At 36.2% G+C, this 23,534-nt stretch overlaps 1 protein-coding gene across 2 annotated transcripts in view; it reads left to right on the forward strand.

The window, feature by feature from the left end:
- Positions 1–23,534, forward strand: part of TRIM24 (tripartite motif containing 24) — a 111,630-nt gene that overhangs the window by 54,517 nt on the left and 33,579 nt on the right. For both annotated transcript variants that reach the window (XM_039234003.1, XM_039234004.1), the window contains exons 3-7: positions 5,280–5,427; positions 10,932–11,064; positions 18,129–18,245; positions 21,255–21,369; positions 23,363–23,509. In XM_039234003.1, the coding sequence (XP_039089934.1) occupies positions 5,280–5,427; positions 10,932–11,064; positions 18,129–18,245; positions 21,255–21,369; positions 23,363–23,509 (660 nt within the window). The remainder of the gene's footprint in view (positions 1–5,279; positions 5,428–10,931; positions 11,065–18,128; positions 18,246–21,254; positions 21,370–23,362; positions 23,510–23,534) is intronic.

Below are 23,534 nucleotides of genomic sequence, written 5' to 3' on the forward strand. Positions count from 1 at the left end.
CCATCTTCATAAAGTCATTTAACATGCTTCTCTGTCTCAAGTATTTTGTGTAAACTGACAGTAAATATGTAGAGGCTGATTTCATTTCAGGTCCCATTGGGTGAGGGGGCATAATAATACTTTCATCCATATGTCTGTGTGTACTTCGATCAGGAGGCATGAGTTGGTTGGTCTTTTTTTTTTCTAATGTCAATGACCATTAATGATCACTGCCATGATTTCATATTAAATTAGGGCTTTGAAAAATTGTGACATTCCCATTCTGTCATTTCCCTGTATTTTTTATCTGGAAGGGAAACAGAAGCCTTTCTTCATTTATTCTTTGGTTACATACATAGGAAAGGTAGGTTAAAAACTTGATTCTTTTCCTTTAGTTGCTAATTTTTAGAGTAGTGACTTAGATTCTTAGCCTTCTTAAGAGGTAACTAATGAGTAGTGTGTGTGTGTTTGTATCATTACGTACTCATGGATTTTTAACATAAAATGTATTGTAGTAGTTGCTCTTATTGATGCTCAAATTATGCCGTCTTGGCAGTAGGAGCCTCACATTGCTTCCTGAATCATTCTGATAGAATCACAGTACTGTTCTTGCTGTATTCCGTACTTTATGTTTTGACAAGATTTTGTTAGGATCTTTGGTTTCTTTTAGACAAAAATGGTATCCAGAGACCACAGTACGGGTGCTAGGGGTACTCACTTTTAAAAACACGAAGGGATTACATTTATAGTGTTGAGCCCTGAGTGATATATAGAATTAATGAATCCAAAAATTGTACACCTGAAATTAATATAACACTGTGTTAATTATACTTCAATAAAAAAGAAAGTCGATCTGGCTTGAATTTAAGCCACATAGTATCCTGGGGCACAGGCAAAGGATCCTCAAACACATGGAATTTTGGAAAGAATCTTAGTAGAGTTTCTGAAATGTGCATTAAGTGTCAGGGAAAAAAGATAAACAATACAAAGTGGATATTAGATGATAAAAAAAAACTGTAAACCTTAGTAAGGAAACTAGCATTTGTAAGAAAGCTAAGATTTTAGAAAAGTGATAGGTGCCAATTTTTAACAGAAAAGCAAGTTTAGTCTTAGTGGTCAAAATATACTTATCAAGTGAACAAATTTCTGGAGTAAAAATGTGAGAAATGTCTCTAGAAGTTCAAACAGCAAGTGGCTCTTCTCTACATCAAAAAAGCCTAAAACTGCATCACCTTAATACCAAAACTGCCAGTTAATAATATAAAAATTCAGCGTACAGGTATTTGTTCTACATGATACTGAATGTCCAACTGTCCTGTTTGCTGTTACTTTTCTGCAGAACTGACTAGTAGTTTGACTGGTGTCATGCACAGTATGTGAGCAGTAAGGGTTGTAGCCATGCCTTCTGGGCTGTCCCATAGGATAACCAGGTTCATCTCTAGTGCAGCCATTCACTGAGGTGCTACACTGACCCTGCTGAGGATCACAGAAGACTCCCTTTTTACCTTCGCTACCCTGACTGCCATGGAACGGTTGTGTGAACAGCACCAAGGAGACTGCTCATTCATCAGGAAAGTCATGGATCTGCTGAAAATTCGCATTCAGCACAGGGTATAAAGTCTGTGATTACTAAATATGAATGTATTCCACTCCTAAGCACACTAACAGCCTAATTTGAGGCTCATGAGAAGTTACTGAGGGAGAAAATTACGTCTGTCTCTAAGATTCTTATAACTGGAAAACCTTAAGAAGAGAAATGCATTTCATTTGGCACAGTAGTGCAGTCTTCAAAAATAAAGTAATGGGGCTATGGGTGCCTAATATTTGAAAATATATAAGCAGCAACTGTCTTGGAATAAAGAGAAAATAAACCACAAGTATATATTGATATTTATAAATCTAATTTCAAAGTGTAGGTTTTACTTTTTTTGATTTTACATTTATCTCACTTATCCAGTATTGAAAATTTTGTTTTTTGTTTTTTGTTTTTTTTTTTTTTAATTTTTAATGTTTTATTTATTTCTGAGAGAGAGAGAGACACACGGCGTGAACAGGGGAGGGTCAGAGAAAGAGGGAGACACAGAATCTGAAACAGGCTCCAGGCTCTGAGATGGCAGTCAGCACAGAGCCTGACACGGGGCTCGAACCCATGAACCATAAGATCATGACCTGAGCCAAAGTCAGACGCTTAACCGACTGAGCCACTCAGGTGCCCCGAGAATTTTGATTCTTAATTACATTGACAAAATCATTTATTTTCTCCAAATAGATATATTATAGGGTATATTATATCAGTTTTGGTACAAACAGGAACCATCTTAATTCTTATAATTAAGAATTATTAACTAGACATAAACTTGTTTACTGAAAGGATAAATCTAAAGTACTTAAAGTATCATAGACATAGCAACCATAAGGAAGCAGCTGAGAGAAGAAAGAGAAAAGATTGGAATTAGTCAAAGTTAGAGGAAGGATCTTGGAACATCATTTCAGAGCTCTAAAAAGGCGATGTCATGTTGGCGTCTCAGCCTTTTCTTGGGGTCACAGACCTCAGAGGAGCAGCAGTAGGCCTATGGATTCACTATCTCCAAAGCTAGTTCCATGAGGACTGGAAAAACTGTAATCTGGTGCTAAGTGCTGCTGGGGCAGGTAGTGTTGATGGTCTTGATGTCCACAGAGAATACCAGCAGATAAAAAAACAACCAAGATGATCAGGTACTTCTTCCGCTGACATTGCAGTCTCACTCCATCTGTTGTTAGAATCTAATGTGGAACCAGCTCGTAAAGCATAAATCTCGTTTGCAGAGTAAGAGTATAGAAGAATAGAGATGATGCTGGAAGTAGAAATTATAGAGTTGTTTCTGTCAAAATAGAAAGCAAGGGACACAGCAATTACTACGTGTATGCACTGGAGATCGTCAATCAAATCATACTTTTTTTTTTTTTCAAGTTTTGATTTAAACACTAGTTACCATACAGTTTAATATTTTAAAGTTACTTGAAGTAAATCTCTGTGTGGTTAAGCCACCCACTTGATAGTTTAATTTCCTTTTGATTCTTAGGCATTTAATTTTTTAAATGTTTGTTTATTTTTGAGAGAGAGAGCATGAGTGAGAAAACATGAGCGGGGGAGGGGCAGAGAGAGAGGGAGACACAGTATCTGAAGCAGACTCCGTGCTCCAAGCTGTCAGCACAGAGCCTGATGTGGGACTCAAACTCATGAACTACAAGATCATGACCTGAGCTGAAGTCGGACACTCAACTGACTGAGCCACCTAGGTGCCCAGGCATTTAATTTTTTTAATTCAAATTTGTATGACTATATATAAACATTCCTATAGTTCTAAAGTAAAGTCTGTGAAACACAGCATATTGAGAGAATTTAGACTCTGAATGTTTAATCTACCCTATAGGTAGCTATTTAATTTCCTTTATTCTTCCATTTAAAATATTATTTTATACATAATTTTAAGTAACTTTATGTTACTTAAAAAATATTAGCAAATGTCATTTCACCCATCCCCATTTTTCTTAGATAAGCAGTAGCATGATTTACTTTACCACTTTGCTTTTCTATTTTACTTCATATCCTAGAGATCCGTCTTTTTTTTTTTTTTTGTAGCATAGGGTGGCAGAGAGATTAAGTTTTAGGTTATATCTTTAAAGACCTGATAATTGAAGCTAGGCAGTAAGGATGAGATAATTCGTGCTTCTAACAAAAATCTACAGAAGAGTAGGGGTTGGTTCCAGAGGGCAATCAGGGAGATAGGAGGGTGTGGCGGTATCAAGGAGTCCAAATGATTTCTAGGAAGTAGGAGCCAGTGGCTTTAATGATGTTAGAAAGGTTAAAGATAAGAGCTGAAGAAAAGGCAGGTTTGGATGCATGAAAATGTCCAGGTATTTGGAATTTAGCTAACTTGAGCAATAACTGAAGGGGAATTTCTTTTTCCAGTGACAGAAGATAACATAAGAACTGCTTCTCAATAACTTTAATATCTGTTCCCAGAGAAGAGCACCACCATGTATAGTGGTGCTAGAAACCAAGGAGCTTTCCCTTCTTCACCTCCCATATCCAGTGCATCTTCTGAACCCGTCAGTTTCACTCCCCATCTTCCTCATTCATTCCCACTTTATCCATTCTCACCTAAAACGTTGAAAAAACCCTGTTAACTTATCTCTGCAGGAAACACTTGCCCCTTTTCTTTTTTAAAAATTTTTAATGTGTTTTATTTATCAGAGAGAGACAGACCGTGTGAGCAGGGGAGGGTCAGAGAGGGAGGGAAACCCAGAATCTGAAACAGGCTCCAGGCTCTGAGCTGGCTGTCAGCACAGAGCCCGGCGAAGGGCTCGAACCCACGAACTGTGAGATCATGACCTGAGCCGAAGCCGGATGTTTAACTTGACTGCGCCACCCAGGCGCCCCAACACTTGCCCTTTTTCTAATCTGTTCTCTATATTGCAGTGACAGTGATTTTTAAAATTGCAAATCTGGCCATGTCACTTTCTTAAAAGCAAGGACCAAAACTGTCATGTGATCCTGCTTGATCTGACCCCTGCCTGCCTTGCCCCTCGTTTCTCTCTTGCCAGTCTTTTCCCTTGATTTCTCTACTTCAGTCCTACTTTGTGCCAGTTCTTTGAACCTGCTGTACTCTTCTTACCTGGAGGCTATTGTACATGCTGTTCTCTGCCTAGAAGGCTTTTCATTAATAATTGATGACTCAGCTTCATATCTTCATGCTAATATGATCTCCTTATAGAAAGCTGTGCCTGGGTAATCTCTCACTTTGTCCAACACTCCAGCCCCACTAAAACGAGATCAGTTTCCCCTATCATATACTCTTAGAGCTTCTCAGACTTTTCCTTTATGGCACTTCTCAGTGTGTAATTGTGTATTGATGTGAGCCTTCCAGTAATGTGTGTGTCTCAATAAAATCTGTTGTTAACCTCATTTTAAAAGAGCATTTTAAGTAACCTGCCCAAGACTACTCAGCTGACGAGTGGGGAACTGGGATATGAACCCACACTCCCATCTAGGACACTCAGTATCATTCGGCAGGAACCATGTTTGCTTTTCTACATCGTTCTATCCTCAGCACTTAGCACAGTGCCTGGAATATTGGTATACTCAAAGAAGGACAGTGTGATATTTCCATTTCATATGTTTACAGTTTAAATTTACAAACAGTGTTAAGATAACCGATAGAGACCAAATATGATTGGTATATCATTTTTATGTGACTAGTTGTTTGACCACCTTCTCATTTTTCTTAAAAATTGATGTGACACGTTTCTCTGATTAGGTGTGTACAAGCTGTGAGGACAATGCAGAAGCTAATGGGTTTTGTGTAGAGTGTGTTGAGTGGCTCTGCAAGACATGCATCAGAGCTCATCAAAGAGTGAAGTTCACAAAAGACCACACTGTGAGACAGAAGGAGGAAGTATCTCCAGGTAATACATTAGTTCTTTTAACCTCTTTTTTTTTTTCTATCCTTCCCACTCTTCCTTCCTGTACTGACTTTGTTTTGATACACTTGTAATAGACTCCTGTTTTTTTTTTTTAAAGGAGGTGTATATTGTAATTGAAATTTGAAGACTTACATAAATGTTGTTAGGTATGATTAGATACAGAATCCTTCTACCTTATATTCATACTCCTAACCCTCCTCTTGCCATAAATGCCTTAATTTGGTGTGAATGTACAGCAAATGGGAAAAAAAAGTTGCTTTTGAAACTTCTCTCACCACTTCTCTTATTTCTAAGGTGTGATAAGAGGTGGACTTAACAAGGTTTACAACTCTTTTCCCTCTGATATTGTTGTGGTAAACCTGTTTCATGATATTTGGTATGTAGATAATTGAAGAAGCTCTTTATGTAATTTATGGCTTCTCAGCTTTTACTGTATTGCTTACAATATAAAGATTACTAATATTTTATTGCAGTAAAATAAATGTAACTTAAAACTTCCCTTTCAGCCATTTTTACATGTCCAATTCAATTGTGTTTATTGCATTCACAGTGTTATGCAGCCATCAGCACAGTCTCTTTCCAAAGCTTTTTCATCATCCCAGAAAGAAACGGTGTCGAATAAGTAATAATGCTCATTCTCTTCTTTCCTCCAACCCTGCTAACTTCTAATCTATTGTCTGTCTTTACAAATTTGCTTATTTCTGCCAGTGAGATCATACAGTATTTGTCTTTGGTGTCTGGCTTATTTCACTTGCCACAATATTTTCAGGGTTTATCCATGTTGTGGCATTTATCAGAACTTCATTAATTTTTATGGCTTATTAATATATTTGTGTTTAAAAATTATTTTATTGCTTTTAATTCAAATCAACCAGTGTTTGTATGTCTATTCTATATTCCAGGAATTTTGCTGGGTATTAGATATAAAAAAATAAAACAGACACTTTTACCCAACAGGAGTTAATAGTGTGATAAAGACTATGAACAAATTAGCATTCATAGTGCTCTCATAAGTTCCATGGAAGCACATCAAAGGAGCACCAGATTCAGATTTGGGGATTTAGGTAGAGGCCAAATCTGGGGCTTGACGGATGAATAGAAGTTCATCACATGAAGGAGAGGGGTGGGGAAAACTGAAGGACATGCACAGATTTCCAGAGGGAGACAGTTGAGTGTAGCCAGAGAGTAAGATGCAAGAGGAAGAGGAAGAATAAGAGTTGAAGCTAAGAGTCTGGTGACACAGGAAAAGGAAATATAATTGCTGAGGGTACTAATGAGGAAAAGACAAAAGAGGCCGGTTACAGGTTCATATTAAGTTTAATAGAGGAGTGCTAGAAAACCTTTCTGTGAATTCAGCTATCTATTGAAAAAAAGGCAGAGGAAATAGGATTTAAAGGTAAGGAATATGAGAGATCTTTAAAATAACTCTAGTCGGAGGAGAGCTCCAACTTAAACAGATTGTTTGGTAACATTGAAGTTACATTTGATGTCTAGGCCTTAAAACTTCCTCCATCAGACCTCAGCAGTGTGGGGATGGGTATAGAGAAGAATTGAACTTACCTAGGATTGGGGTTTAGCTGGACAGGTGTTTCAGAAGTTAAGTAGAGGGAGAGGTATACAAATAATGGCATTTATTGAAATTAAGGAATTTTTTTTAACTGTATGAATGAAATGAAGTTGATAGTAGTGTCACTTGATAAGGTAAAAGAAATTATTAGGAACTAGAGATCAGCAGTGAGAGCAGTTAACTAAAAACTGGAAGGTTAGAAAGTAGAAGTTATTAGAGTAGATGTTTGAATCTGTGATTAGAGAAATGGACCAATTGGGGAGCAATCAAAAGTCTAGGGGGGAACCATGATATAAGGAGCTAAAATAGAGGAGAGGTTTCTGGAGGTGAGAAAGTCTGAGAACCTTGTTTTTTTAATGTGACCATCTGTGTAAACTTCTAACTCATCCAGAGTGATGGTGACACTGAGGACTAGGAAGATGACTGAGTCAGGATCTAAATTCTCTGATAAGTAAAGGAAGTTTTAAGTGGATGACATGATGTTCTAATTATCTAGGTCAGAAGCTCTATTTACTGTAGAACAGCAGGCACAAACCAGAATGTTCTAGGCCAACTAAAGATGTATGGTCACTCTGTCAACTGTGAGGCCTGCATGACATGAACATTAAGAAGGGTACAGGAAGCTACGAGGATGTTCACATTACTACTACTACTGAACCATTTTTGCATTGCTAGAATTAAAATCATTTGGTCTTGATGTGTTGTGCTTTTAATACTTTTAATATATTGCTAATTTTCTCTAGTTACTTTCCTTCTTTGATATGAATTTCAGGCATTTTTGCCTACTTTATGCTCTGACTGGATAGTAGGTTATCTTTTTGTTTTTATCCACAGAAATGACTCTGAAATTTATGTATCTAATTATCCTTTATTTTTTAGTTCATTACATTTATCTTTAATTTCTCCCAGTTTACCTTAGTTTTATTTTAAAGTTGTATTACTAACTTCTTTGACATAAATACTTGATACTTATTTTTTTATTTTTTGTAGAATTAGAAGTGTTTAAAGTTGATATGACTTGCCCACTTTGATTTCTACTATTTTTTAAATATTCTGCATCTATAGGGGCACCTGTCTGGTTCAGTCAATGGAACATGCAACTCTTTTTTTTTTTTTTTTAAACAAATAGTTCATTGTCAAGTTGGTTTCCGTATAACACCCGGTGCTCATCCCCACAAGTGCCCTCCTCCATGCCCATCTCCCCCCTCCCCCCCCACACCCATCAGTCCTCAGTTCTCAGCATTCAAGAGTCTCTCATGGTTTGCCTCTCTCTCTTTCCCCCACCCTTTCTCCCCTTCTTCTCCCCCATGGTCCTCTGTTAAGTTCTTCCTAATCCTCCTATATGTGCAAACATCTGATATTTGTCCTTTTCTGCCTGACTTATTTCGCTCAGCATGACACCCTCAAGGTCCATCCAAGTTGCTACACATGGCCAGATTTCATTCTTTCTCATTGCCATGTAGTACTCCATTGTATAGATAAACCACATCTTCTTGATCCATTTGTCTGTTGATGGACACTTAGGCTCTTTCCAAGAACATGCAACTCTTGATCTCAGGGTCGTGAGTTTAAGCCCCACATTGGGCATGGAACCAACTTAATTAAAAAAACAAACAAACTAGAAGTTTTGGTTAAAAAACCATTGGGGATTTATGAATATGTACGTTTGTTGTTTTCTGCTTTTCGTATATTATAAATAGTGATATGGAAAGAAGGCCATGATGTGTATTAAATGCAAAAAAGCAAGTTGCTAAACAGTGTGGTTATTATGAACCCAAGAATTCATTAATGAATTCATTAATTCATCCATTCATTGGATTTTTTTGTTTCTGGTTTCAACTTTATAATTTTATTGTGATTAGAAAATGTGAGTCTGTGAACTCAATTCTACATGCTGGCATACAGATTGATTTTTGTAAATATTGGTAGTACCTTGAATAACAGTGGGGCTTAGGAGTGCTGACGCCTGTGCAGTTGAGAATCCACATAAAACTTTGACTCCCAAAACATAACTATTAATAGCCTACTGTTGTCTGGAAGCATTACTGGTAACAAATAGTCAATTAAAACACATACTGTAAGAAATGTGTGTGTATTATTTACTGCGTTCTTCCAAAGTAAGCTAGAGAAAAGAAAATGTTAAGAAAATCCCAAGGAAGAGAAAATACATTTAGAAGTCCCTGTATTTATCAAGAAAAATCATGTGTAAGTGGACCTGTGCACTTAAAACCAATGTTTTTCAAAGGCCAACTGTATAAGTAAATAAATTAGATAAACACACAATTTTATATTAAAAAGAGAAACCATAAAAGTTCACTGCAAGAAAAAAAAAGTAAACATTTTTATAATTAGAAAGGAAAAAGCCTTTCTAGAAGTAGTTCTCAAAAATTAAAGCCATAAAAAATAAAAACAAGTTTTTCTATATAATATTTTAAGGATCTACTTGGAAAAACTACCATAACCCAAATCAGACTGGAGAAAATATTTCTAAAATCTTTGGCAGGCAGTATATCAAATGTGTTTACAAATTGGTAAGAAAGACAGTTGGACAGAAAAACAGAGGTTATAAACAGACAATTATTAAAAGAAATATAAATGGTTGATGAATGTGAAATGTTGTCCAATCTCAGTTATTGAAGAAGTATATCCAAAAGATACTGAGCAAACACTGTTAGTAATGTAGGTAATAGCCACTGTGCATTGGTAAGAGTACAAATTGGTACAATTGTTTTTGAAGAATCATTTAGTTAGGTTTGTATAAATCACCCTTTGACCAAACAGCCTTGCTACTGGGAATTTATCTGTGGAAGCATTCAGTGACTTAAACATGTCATATGCTAATTTCAACATTCTCATACAATATCAAAAAATGAGAAACATTCAGATGTCTGCTGCAGTTGTTACATTCATTTGATGGAATACTATGCAGTTAATAAGTCGATGTATTTACTAACACAGAAAGGTATCTAAGAGTTAAGTGAAAAAAATTTTAAAAGACAGTATGTGAAATGCGGTTTAGTAAAAAATTTTGAAACAAAATACCTACTAGTGTATGTAGTTATATACAAAGAAAAACAACCATAAGAACACATACTAGGTTATTAATAGTGACTATTTCTAGAAATGGGATTAGTTCTGAAATGTTTGGATTTTACCTTTAATTATTAGTAAGATAACTGATGTTTACTGTTGAATTATTGTATTTATTTGTATTCTGATTTTTAAAAATTTGACATTATACATAAGCATTGCTCAGTATTCTCCTCACTCTGGATAACTATTAAGAAGTTACATGGAGAACTATCGTATATAGTGAAAACTTTATGATTATTTCCATGTTAATGGGTACCCTTTGTGAGATTTTTGCAAAAGTGGGTACATAACTTTTTATCACATTCTTTATACATTTTTATTAGATTTTCTGAATTCCATTTAAAACAGTCTTTTCCCATATTTGGGGTAGAAAACATCCAGTTGGGTCACACTCATTTACCTGGCTTATTAAGACTTTTTAATTCCATAAAGCACATTTTAAACTACATACTTTATTTTTCTCCTGAGTTAATCTGAATTTCTGGAATGGAAAGCTTATTTATCTTTTCCTTCTAAAATGCTGAGAACACCTAACATTTTGTTTTTTTTCTTTTTTTTTAATTGCAGTCTAGTTGACCCACAATGTTACATTAATTTCAGGTGTACAGCATAGTGATTGGACAAGTCTGTACATGATGCTGTGCTCAGCACAAGCAAAGCTACCATCTGTCCCCAGACAACAAACCTAGTAGTAGTGATGGCGTCCGTGAAACTGTTTCTAGCTCTCTTATATCTCTATGGATTGAAATGTAAATGAACAACCTAATAATTAGGTAGTATTCACTTATGTTAATTTTCTTCTTTTTGCCTCCTGTTGTTTCTACAGAGGCGGTTGGTGTGACCAGTCAGCGACCAGTGTTTTGTCCTTTTCATAAGAAGGAACAGCTGAAGCTTTACTGTGAAACATGTGACAAACTGACATGCCGGGACTGCCAGTTATTAGAACATAAAGAGCATAGGTACTGTCATCTTTAATTATGTTCACACATGTATAGTAAGCATTATGAGGCCTGGAGTGCTGTTGGCACCCCGACCAAATGGCAGTCAGCAAATAAAGTTTTGTTTGGCCCACAGTATGTTGGCCTGTTCCAGAATTTTTCAACTTGGCCACTATGGATACTTGTGGGGGTGCTGTCTGGTGCACTATATGGTGTTCAGCTGCATCTTTGACCTGTATTCACTAGATGCCAGTGGCATCCTCCCAGTTATGATGACCAGAAATGTCTCCAGATGTTGCCAAATGCCCTACAGAACAAGATCACCATCAGTTGAGAACCACTGGCTTATACACTATTTAAAAATAAATGGAATTAGTTTCCAGTGTTGTAAAATGAGGAGATTTTACATTAAAAAAAAAAAAACTAGATCTTTGGGTTTTTGAGAGATTGGAACCTGTTATAGACATGGGCCTCATACAGTTTCATGTCAGCATTTGGGTGGAATTCACTTCAGTGTTCTGTAGAATGAGGCATGCCGTTCACAATTCATCATAGTTCTACCGAAGATTATTTCTTTTTCTTTTTTTTTTTTTTTTAATATTTTATTTATTTCTAGGAGAGAGAGAGAGAGACAGCGTGAGCAGGGGAGGGTCAGAGAGAGAGGGAGTCACAGACTGAAACAGGCTCCAGGCTCTGAGCTGGCAGTCAGCACAGAGCCCGACGCGGGGCTCGAACCCACGAACCGCGAGATCATGACCTAAGCGAAAGTCAGACGCTTAACCGACTAAGCCACCCAGGCGCCCCTACCGAAGATTATTTCTAAATCTGATGAACATAGGCATTTGAGTTAGCAACCACTGATTTATTTTAAATAGTAAGATTCTGATCAGTACAAATAAAATTTCTTAAAATGGTGGGTGTGTAGGGCGCCTGGGTGGCTCAGTCGGTTGAGCATCCGACTTCGGCTCAGGTCATGATCTCATGGTTCATGGGTTTGAGCCCCGCATTGGGCTCTGTGCTCATAGCTCAGAGCCTGGAGCCTGCTTCAGATTCTGTCTCCCTCTCTCTCTGGCCCTCCCTGACTCGTGCTCTGTCTCTCTCTGTCTCTCAAAAATAAATAAACATTTAAGAAATAAAATAAAATGGTTGGTGGGTAGGGTTGAAAAGGTGATTGGGATTAAGGAATACACTTATGATGAGTTTCAAATATTGTGTGTAAGTGTTGAATCCTTAAATTGTACACCTGAAACTAATATTATACTGTATGTTATCTAACTGGAATTTAAAGAAAACCTAAAAAAAATATTGTCTAGGCTCCCAATAATGGCAGGCGAGGCAGTTTGGACCAAGCCATACCAGGGAGGATAACTAGAAAACCTGGAGAAAATACAGAAGTCAGTGATAAAAAAAAACTTAGTAGTAAAGATTTACTGGACCAGGTTGGAGTAGGGACGGATAAAAAGAGGAGTGTTTTTCCCCTTTAAGGCATTTTACCAGGAAATCAGGGAGCATCTTTAATAGGCCACAGGGCTGGGAAGACAGCAATTGGAGTTCAGGGGCTACAGGGCTTAAAGGCTTCTCCTTGCCTTAATTTGGAACTGTAAAAGTCTCTACTATTAGAGTAAAGATGAACTAGCTAGTAAAAAGCTGCTGAGTGGGACTGAAGCTTCAGCATCAGATTTTTTCAGTACGCAAAGACTATTAGAATAAGTTGAAATCCTGTTGCTGGTGCCCCAGGGTACCTACCTGGTAGATTCAAGTGTAAATGCTCCCTGAAAAGAGAAAGCATCATCCTGTGCCTCAAATTTATTCAATAATGAATTTTGCAAAATGGTCCAACACATAATTAGAAGGAATCAAGTATGCTAAGTGATTAGATAATGTGAACAAAACCTACCAGATACAACAAATAATATAAAAAGACCCTTAGGGCTACATCCTACCATATTGAAGATCAGGGACAAAATGGAAAATTTGGGTATAGAACTGAAAACTATAAAAAAGAATGAGTTATAAAGTCCAGAATGGAAAATTACCATAACTGAAATTAAGTCATTAGAGGCTGTAACAGATGTGACATAGCAGGAAATGAGAATTAATGAACTAGAAGAAAAGTAAGAAAATACCCAGGATGGAAAGTAGAAATGGAGAAGTAGTAATACAGGGTCCAGCTGGGGCCCAAGAAGGAGAGAAGAGAAAGGAAATGAGAAGGAAGCAACATGTAAGGACAGAATATAATGGCTTGGGGGGCGCCTGGGTGGCTTAGTCGGTTAAGCGTCCGACTTTCGCTTAGGTCATGATCTCGCGGTTCGTGGGTTCGAGCCCCGCGTCGGGCTCTGTGTTGACTGCCAGCTCAGAGCCTGGAGCCTGTTTCAGTCTGTGACTCCCTCTCTCTCTCTGACCCTCCCCTGCTCATGCTGTCTCTCTCTCTTTCTCTCCTAGAAATTAAAAAAATAATAATAATAAAATAAAATTGTCTTTCCTTTAAAAAAAAAAAAAGAATATAATGGCTTGGAATATGGTAATACTGAAGAAAGATATCTAGCCCATATATAGGAAGCCCTATAAATGCCTAGGAGGCTAAAAAGGAGCGGGGGGGCAATGGATTTTTTTTTTTTTTAAGTACAAAATGAAAATAATTACAGAGCTAAAATTATATAGCCAGTGAACATGTTCTTTAAAATGAAGATTAATGAAAGACATTTTCAGACCAAATAAACTGAGATAATATATCTCCAGTAAACCCTCTCTTAAGTACGCCTTGGGCAAAAGAGAAATGGTAGTTAATGCATGATAGAATGAAAACCAATTAAAATGGTTGAGTATGAGTAAATGTAAACAAATATCAACTTATGAAACAATGAAAATGTCTTACTGGTATGTGTTGTGTGTGTTCTGTGTATTACACAACAGACACGTTAGGGGGGTATATGGAGTCTGTTCTAAGGCTTATGCACAGTTTAGGAAGATGGTAAAAAAGTACAAATCACTATTAGATAAGTCCAGCTCTGTATTTTGTAATGTCTAGAGTAATCACTAAAAGAATATAAAAGTGTATCTGATTATCAAAGTAACATAGAAGGGAAGTGGAATAATCAGGCCAAAGAAGAAAAACAACAGATTGGATTTAATAAGGACTTGGTAAGTGTAAATCTGTAAATAGATTTGTAATTATAATAAGTGTAAATGGATAAAATATCCCAAATTAAAAGATTTCAAGCAGGATAAGAAAGAAAATAGAAAATCTGCTATTTGCTTTTTAGAAGACAAACAACTAAATCCCTAAGTATATAGAGCGAATGACAGGAAAGATGTGTTACACAAACACTAACCAAAGGCAAGCTGTTATATGAAAGTGTATTGTTTGAGATAAAGAGGGAAACTTTATATGATAAAAGGCTCTCGTCATTTAAAAGATGTAACAGTTCTAAATCTAATATGCCCATAGGTTTAAAATACATAACAAAAAATGACAGAACTTAGAACAAACAGACAAATCTATAGAGTGGGAAATTTCAACATACTTTTCTCAATAATTGACAAAACAAGCAAACTAAAACAGTAAATTTCAGTAAGATTCAAATAACCTAATTAGCAAATGACCTCGTGGACATTAAGGAACACTGCACCCAATAATACACATTCTTTACAACCATAAAACATTTAATTGACCATATGTCAGAGCAATCTTAAATTTCAGAAGGTTAAAATCATATAAAGTTCTTGTGTAAAAACTCAGTGCAATTAATGTAGAAAATAATAATAGACGATAAAAATCTCCATATATTTGAAAATGAAGAAATGAAATTCATATGAAAACTAAATGCAGCGATGCATGATGCTATGCTGTATCCTAGACTAGTAGGGGAAAATTTTTTTAGAGGACATTATTATTTTTTAAAATTTATTTTGAGAGAAAGAGGGCGGGGGAGAGAGAGATTCTGAGTTGGGGGAGAGCAGAGAGAGAGGGAGAGAGAATCCCACCCAAGCAGGCTCTGCTAGCACCCAGCCCACTGTAGAGCTCTAGCCCGCAAACTGTGACATCATGTCTTGAGCTGACCATGGTAGGCTTAACCACCTGAGCTACCCAGGCACCCCTTCGAGGACATTATTGAAACAAATGACATTGTTGGAATATGGTCTGTGGTTTAGATGAGAGTATTATCTTAGTGTCAGTTTTCTTTTTAAAATTTTTTTCATTGTTTATATTTGAGAGACAGAGCGCAAGCAGGGGTGGGACAGAGAGAGAGCGAGGCACAGAATCGGAAGCACAGAGCCCACAAACCATGAGATCATGACCTGAGTCCAAGTGGACGCTTAACCAAAGATCCTTCAGTGTCAGTTTTATATTTAATTATGACACTATGATTACATAGCCGTGTCCTTTCTTTTAGGAAATGCATATGATTCCTGAGGCATTGAAGAGCTATGATGAATTAATATTTGAAAAACTAAGCTGTGTAAATGTGTAGGAGATCTCTGTACCATTGCAGATTTAACTGAAATTATTTCAAAATAAGCAGTTTGAACTAAATTTAAATAAAATGTCAAAGAAGAAATCTCAGTGGACATAGGAAAAATTTTTTTTTAAATATTTTTATTTATTTCTAGGAGAGAGAGAGAGACAGCGTGAGCAGGGGAGGGTCAGAGAGAGAGGGAGACATAGACCCTGAAATAGGCTCCAGGCTCTGAGCTGGCAGTCAGCACAGAGCCCGACGCGGGGCTCGAACCCACGAACCGCGAGATCGTGACCTAAGTGAAAGTCGGACGCTTAACCGACTAAGCCACCCAGGCGCCCTGGAAAATATTTTTATCTGAATGATCTTGGAAATAATATCCTTGAAATACACTGTTGAGGCCGTGATGAGAGGGAAATAGATATCATTAAATGTACATATTAGATAGATAAACAGTAAATACACTAAACATCTCAAGTTCAGAAAATCAGTAAATTAAACCTAAACTAAGCGAAGAAGAGGACACAGTGAGGATAAGTGCAGATATTAATGAAGTAGATAAAGCCAGAAATCAATTCTTTCAGAAGACTAGTAAATTGACAAATTCCTTTATGAGAGATGAAGAGAGCAGGCCCAAACAATGCCAGGAATGAAAAGGGGGCATCACCACATTTTCTAAAAGCATTTAAAAGTTTGAAAAGGATATCTGTCAATGGATTTGGAAATTTTTGCATGAAATAGGATAATTTTTAGAAAATGCAGCTTACCAGGGGCACTTGGGTGGCTCAGGTAGTTAAGCATCCAACTCTTGATTTCAGCTTAGGTCATGATCTCACAGTTTGTGACGCAGCACTGAGCCTGCTTGGGATTCTGTGTCTCCCTCTCTCTCTGCCCCTCCCCTGCTTCCTCATTTCTCTCAAAAAATAAAGAAAAAATAAAATACAGCTTTCCAAAACTAGCACAAGGTAAGATAGAAAATTAGAATAGTCCTTTGATTTAATCTATATCTGTAATTTTTAACTTTCTAACAAGGGAAACTACAGGCCCAGATGACTTCATTGATGAATCAACAAAATAGATGAGGTAAAAATAACACCTTTTAAATACATACAGTCTCATCCAGAGGACAATAAAAGAATGAATCCTTTCCAGCTTCTTTTATGAGGAATAAAAATAGAAAATTACAGGCTAGTCTCACCATGAATGTGAAAATTCTATGAAATTAAGTAGGAAACCAAATCCAGTAGTATTGTGATTTTAAGACAGTATAATTGCAACCAAGTTGGCCTTGTTTTAGGTATACAGAGTTCATGTAACATTTGAAAATCAATCATGTAATTCATATTAAAAGAATAAAGGAAAAATTAATCGTTTCAATAGAGACAGGAGAAATATTCTGTTAAAATTATGTACCCATGATATAAAATCTTAGCAAACTAAGAATAAAATGAAATTTCCTAAACCTGATAAAGATTATCTGTAAAATGAACCAGAAAACATCGTTAAAGAATATTGGAAGTTTTTAAATTGAGTTTAGGAGCGAGATAACAATGACCATTTTGACCATTTCATCTAATGTTACATGGTACTAGGGTCCCAAAGACTGCATTCTGTACAGAGAAAATCGAACAGAATATTAACTGTGTTTTCTAATGCTGGCAACAGTATAATACTGGTTTGTGTATGCTTACACTTTTAAATCACGTTATGTAAAATACTGTATTTTATGCAATTTATGAAGAACTAATAAAACTGGTTATCTTCTACATTACTGTGTCCCTGGAGCTACTCTTGAGTCATCATACATAGCTTGTCAAAGATTATCATGTTCATTTCCAAGTTAAATATTTTAAAGTGCTGTATTTTATGTTGCTTGAAGCTTGTTACATGCAAGGCATAGCATCAAGAGTTTTTCCTCTTCCCACTATTTTCCCAAAGTAATATGTTTGTGACCTTTATGACACAACTACCTAATAATGTTCAAAAGTGATCTTCAAGCTGGGCCTGGGTGGCTCAGTTGGTTAAGTGTCATAACTCTTGAGTTTGGCTCAAGTCATGATCTCACTGTTCATGAGATCGAGCCTTGTGTCGGGTTCTGCACTGACAGTATGGAGCCTGCTTGAGATCCTCTCTCTTCCTCTCTCACTCTATCCCTCCCCCACTCGTGTGTGTGTGTGTGTGTGTGTACGCGTGCGCACGTGTGTGCATGCATCTACATGTGTGCACGTTCTCAACCATTAAAGTGATCATCAAAATGTTTATTTACAGCATCAAACTTTAATAATTAGGGAATTGCAAAGTAGTAAGTAAATCTACTTTAATATCTGTGGTTACTTTTTGCCAGGTCTGCCAGGTGAGTTCTTCAGGCTTTTAAACTATGAATGATAGATGTGTATCTTCCTCAAATTTCCAAAATAATTTAGACTTTCCATGAGTAATGTTTGTAAAGACTTCTCCTTTCTTAGGGACACTTTGGAGAGTGCAGAAAACCTGCCTTCTAGGGATATATTTAGTATTTTTTTGTGTCTTTTAAACTCTTATTATCTTAAATAGTTTTCTATTTGGGGGCTTTTCCTCATTTTTGATATATTAGCATGAAATAATTGGCTTGTTTACTTGTCTTTTCAGATACCAGTTTATAGAAGAAGCTTTTCAGAATCAGAAAGTGATCATAGATACACTAATCACCAAACTGATGGAAAAAACAAAATACATAAAATTCACAGGAAATCAGATCCAAAACAGGTAAATTTACATTTGTGGCGTTATAATAAATCATGTTTATATAATGTATTAAGCATATTCACTTTTAGAATAGGTATTTTACTTAGCTCTTGGTGAAGTAGATCGAAGTATGCTGTTAGATGGGTCTAATAACATATAGTTTGTAAGACTTTTCTAGAAACTTTGGGTTTCTGGAAACTGGACTAGAAAGCATTCTTTTCAGCTATAAAATTTCAAAACTGTTAAGGTAATAAACTGCATTGAGTAATGGCTCATTTATCTGGCAGGTATTGATAATTTATAATTATCTGATGTTTCAAATTTTAAAGAAATGCTAGGATTTAAAAACAAGATCAGCTATTTTTGCCACTGTTGTAAAATGTTTTAACACTTTATTAGGTATACCTAACTGCTGTTTTAAGCATTGGTCAACTTTGAGCTGCCTTCTCTGGGCTGTCATGTTTTACCTACAGTAAGGTAGAGGCCTTAGAACACCAGCAGGCAGGGATCATTAAATGGCTTCACACACCGTTAATTCCTTATCAGATACACTACTTACACAGTTTCACATATTACCTGTTACACTTTTTGTTTTCCAAAGGAGTAATCCTCAACTGTCTAAAGTCTCACATCTTACAAGTCAGTGATTAGGGGAGCAAACCACTCACCTCCACATGGAAGAATGATTTTGTCTGGCTTCCCCCGCTCCTCCCCCCCCATCCTTTTTTTACTCCCATTTGGAACCCACACTGAAATAGTACAACTTTTACAACACCTATGAAATCTCATATTTCCCTTCTTTTGTTGTTTTGCATACAAAAGTAACATATCACTGTCTAAATAAATATAAGAAATCCTTTTTAGAAAGAGCCTGAATGAGAAAGGCCTCACTGGGGATTCCTAAGAGAAAAAAGTCTTTTGTGGTTCATCTGACTTAAAGATCAATCATTATAATCTGTTATTTTTGTCACTAACCTTTTTCTATTATTAGGTCCATTTTTATTCATCATTGTGATAGTAACAGTTCTATTGTGTGTCTTTTGTTTTTGTTATTCTTCCTTATCAGGTCTCATTTCATTTTACCTTTCTCTTTCATGTAACAACTATATTAACCAAATACTGTTTGATTTACTGTATTCTAGTCATAATACTATTTTTGCCAAATAGAGTAAGTAGTTGGTTTAAAAGGTTATCTGAGGGGTGCCTGGGTGGCTCAGTTGGTTAGGTGCCCAACTTCAAACCTTTCAGTTTGTGAGTTCAAGCCCTACATCGAGCTCTGTGCTGACAGCTCAGACCTTGGAGCCTGCTTGAGATTCTGTGTCTCCCTCTCTCTCTCTGCCTCTTCCCTGTTAGTGCTCTTTCTTTCTCTCTCTTTGTCAAAAATAAATAAACGTTAAAAAAAAATTTTTTTAATACATAAATAAATGGTTATATGAGTAGTTGAAAATTTGTAAGGGATATTTACGGAATGATGAAGAGACATAGTTATAGGTGTTTCTGCTATCTAAGTGGCAAATTGTAGCTATTGTAAAATAAGTAATTTTATGTAAAAGATCTACCCTTGATGAAATTTACTTTCTTCTTACTCTTTCATCATGTATATGCTATGAGCTATGGGCCAAAGTTCACTTTTTTGTAACCTATGGATGTCCATTTGTTCCAACACCATTTGTTATAAAGACTAAAATGTTACCTTAGCACCTTTGTAGGAAGTCAGTTGACCATATATGTGTACGGTTATTTCTAAACTCTTTATTCTGTCCCATTGTATTTTTCTTTTTTTCTGGTACCCCACTTTCTTTATGACTATAGCTTTTTATAGTTAGTCTTCAAATCAGATAGTGTGAATTCTCCAGATTTGTTCGTTTACCTGTTAGTGGCTTATGCTATTTTTACAAAGTCATGCATTATTGCCTGAAAGGATTTAGGGTTTTGAATTGTGGTAAGAATTAAAGAATCTTTGGATTAGGTGCTAATTGCTCATATCTGAATAGACTATCATAAAAGGATTACATTTATTGCGATGACTTACTTTGGTATTAATTCGTTTTTATGTATGTGCAGACACGGCACTGCATGTCCTTTTTTCATCCTGTTCAAACATCATGAGAATTTAAATCCTAAATTAGTTTTTGTTTTGTTTCGTTTCAGGGGATTGTTCTCTTCCCAGATCTGTCTGGGTTTTTTGATCTTAATAGCCAATATTGGTGTCAAATGATTATCTTAAATTGCAACAGAGAATAAAATCTCTGCCCTATTGGTTTAAGTTTTGGAGGATAACTATTGGAGAAGCAAACTCGAGAAATGAAACTTTTAATTTCTCTCAAAATGTTTAGTGGGTGTCCTATTAATTCTCTTTTGCTTTTGTATGATATTCTGGTATGGTGCTATGTATTTCCTTTCTGTATATCTCGATCTCCATGACAATGGCCTTCTCTAATCAAGGGGAAAACTGTACATGATAGTTGACGAAACATAAAGTAGTATTGAGCTGCTTATTTGAAGACAGATGCGTCCTCACAGTAGCACACTGCTATCGTTGTCTTTGCTTCTTTGCAGGTATAGTGAATACTGTAGCAGCTCAGGTGACTAACAGGGACACACTTGCTTACACTTTCCTACTTCCAAGTTATTGTGGATACAAACGAACATGCTCAGAGTAATAGTTTTCTTGTTTATAAATCTTTTTTTGGTCTACCCTTTTTGGCCAAGTATTGATTTTCTTAGATGACTTAATCGCGATCTTTCCAAATCATATTTTCATAAAATGTGTTCATTCTTTTGCAGGTTTACACATTTTGACTTTAAGATTGAATTAAGTGACTGTATTTTTTTCAGAAGAATTATGTTTCTGCTATGTCCTCTTCAAGAAAGTCCATTTAAACTGACAGACCCTTAGAAACAGCTGAGCTTTTAAGAGTTGAAAACCTTTTGGCCTCATTTAGACATCAAAAAATCAATTTTAAATATTATAAAACAAACTTCTGCCTTAAATTTTAGAATTTTTCCCCTCTTTCATTTAATTTTCAGGATAATTGAGGTAAATCAAAATCAAAAGCAAGTGGAACAGGATATTAAAGTTGCTATATTTACATTGATGGTAGAAATAAATAAAAAAGGAAAAGCCCTACTGCATCAACTTGAGGTAAGTTACTATTAATGGGACAGTATGTTCATAGTGATTTAATATAGTAGTTTCTCATGTATTTGTGAATTTGAAATCACAGACTTTTTCATCCATTTATGATTGAATAATATTTCTTCTCCATTCCTAAGTTTTATTTTGCCATGTTCTACATTGTAGGTGACACTTTGTGGCTTAGTGTTTCCTTGATAGCACGAAGCACAGTGCCTTGCTTGAAGGAGCTCTGTAAATGTTGAAGAGTTTAATTATTTTAGATTCATTTAAGTGACAACTTTGGGTCACCAAAGCGGTGCAATTGAGCAAAAAAGATTTAGAAAGATAACTAAGCTATATTTTATTTTCAAACATAAATGTTTAACCTTATGAGAAATTAAGTAAAAGGATGTGCCTTCCACTCAGTCTTAATCCTCTGTGAAAGCAGTACTAAAGGAGGGATACTCAGGGCACTTAGGACAGTTGTTTCTTACCACGATGAGAAAAATATTGTGGTCTTTATGAGTTTTTTAATACTCATGAAGGTCAAGATCCAAAGTCACTGTTCACCTCCCAATAATAGATTACAGCTTCTCCATGGTATAGTAACATAATATTAATGGCATGGTATTTTAGTATTCTTTTAATATATTAGTGCAGAAAGAGTTCACAGTAAAGCAATTTAGGATGAAAAGAGAATAAAAAAATTCTGATGTTTAAGGGTTAAAAATAAAACACTCCTATAAATAATTAGGTCTTTATTGGAGAGTCCTATCCCTCCTGGGAAAGCATGTCATTCCTGTGGCTTATCAGCCATACAGGAAACGAAGAATAAAGACTTGTCTTATTTAGTGAAGAAGTATTCTGTCCAGGAGACCTCATTTACAGTATTTTTTTCAAGATTCTGTGATTCTTTTTTATGTTTTTTTAAATGTTTACTTATTTTTGAGAGAGAGACCAAGTGTGAGTAGGAGAGGGGCAGAGAAAGAGGAGACACAGTCCAGGCTCCAGGCTGTCAGCACAGCTTCACACAGGGCTCGAACTCACAAACTGTGAGATCGTGACCTGAGCTGAAGTCGGACCTTCAACTGACTTGAGCCACCTGGGTGCCCCTCTTTTTTCTTTTTTTACTAGAAACACTTAAAGAATTTTAAACATTTTCCAAGCTCTGTTTAAAATCAAGCATCGCTTAGATTGGCTTTCTTAGAGATTAGTAGTGCATGCATTGCTGTGGCTTTTTACAGACTCCACTGTAAATCAGAATCTCTCAGAGAGTTTTTCAGAAAAATGAAGATAACATAGTGCCTGGGTGGCTCAGTCAGTTAAAGATCCAACTCTTGATTTCCACTCAGGTCACGATCTCCTGGTTTGTGAGATTGAACCCCACATTGGGCTCTGTGCTGCACGTGAAGTCTGCTTTGAGATTCTCTCCCTGTCTCTCTGCCCCTCCCCCGTGTGCATGTGCTCTCCTGCTCTCTCTGTCAAAAACAACACACACAAAAAATTTAAGTGTTGTCTACCACATGGTGTGACTGAGCACAGACTGGTTGCAGTCAGGACTAGAATGCCTAAAACAGGAAATCATATGATTGCACAAGTCATGTGATCTGATAACTTTATCAGATTGGAGGATTTTATTTTTATTATATTGAATTCTATTTTTGAGTATTGAATTTTATTTGTATTTTATTTGTGAGCATTGAATTTTATTTGTAAGTATTGAATTTAACAGGCATTGACTGTATTATAGCTAATCCATGGTTTTCACCCCTTTTGGGTATTGGAAGCTGCATGAACACAGACCTAAATTCCCTGGGATGGGGGGTAGGTGGCAACAGCAGAAGCTGCCGTGTTTGGTGTACAGTTTTTGTGGCAGTGAGTGATCCTTTACACTAAGAGTATTTTTAAGTTTCTGTCACTTGGCTTCTCAGAGGTGACAGTTATTCTAATTCGGTAATCTGAAAATGACCATTAAAATATGTTATATGCAGAACTAATTTTGAAATTTTCTTCTCTTCAGAGCCTTGCAAAGGACCATCGCATGAAACTTATGCAACAACAACAGGAAGTGGCTGGACTCTCTAAACAATTGGAACATGTCATGCATTTTTCTAAATGGGCAGTCTCCAGTGGCAGCAGTACTGCATTACTTTATAGCAAGCGACTGGTAAGATAGACTAAGTATGGCATTG

Source organism: Hyaena hyaena, unplaced genomic scaffold (assembly GCF_003009895.1).
Source record: "Hyaena hyaena isolate Hyena2069 unplaced genomic scaffold, ASM300989v1 scaffold_82, whole genome shotgun sequence".
In the NCBI taxonomy this organism is placed as follows: Eukaryota; Metazoa; Chordata; class Mammalia; order Carnivora; family Hyaenidae; genus Hyaena; species Hyaena hyaena.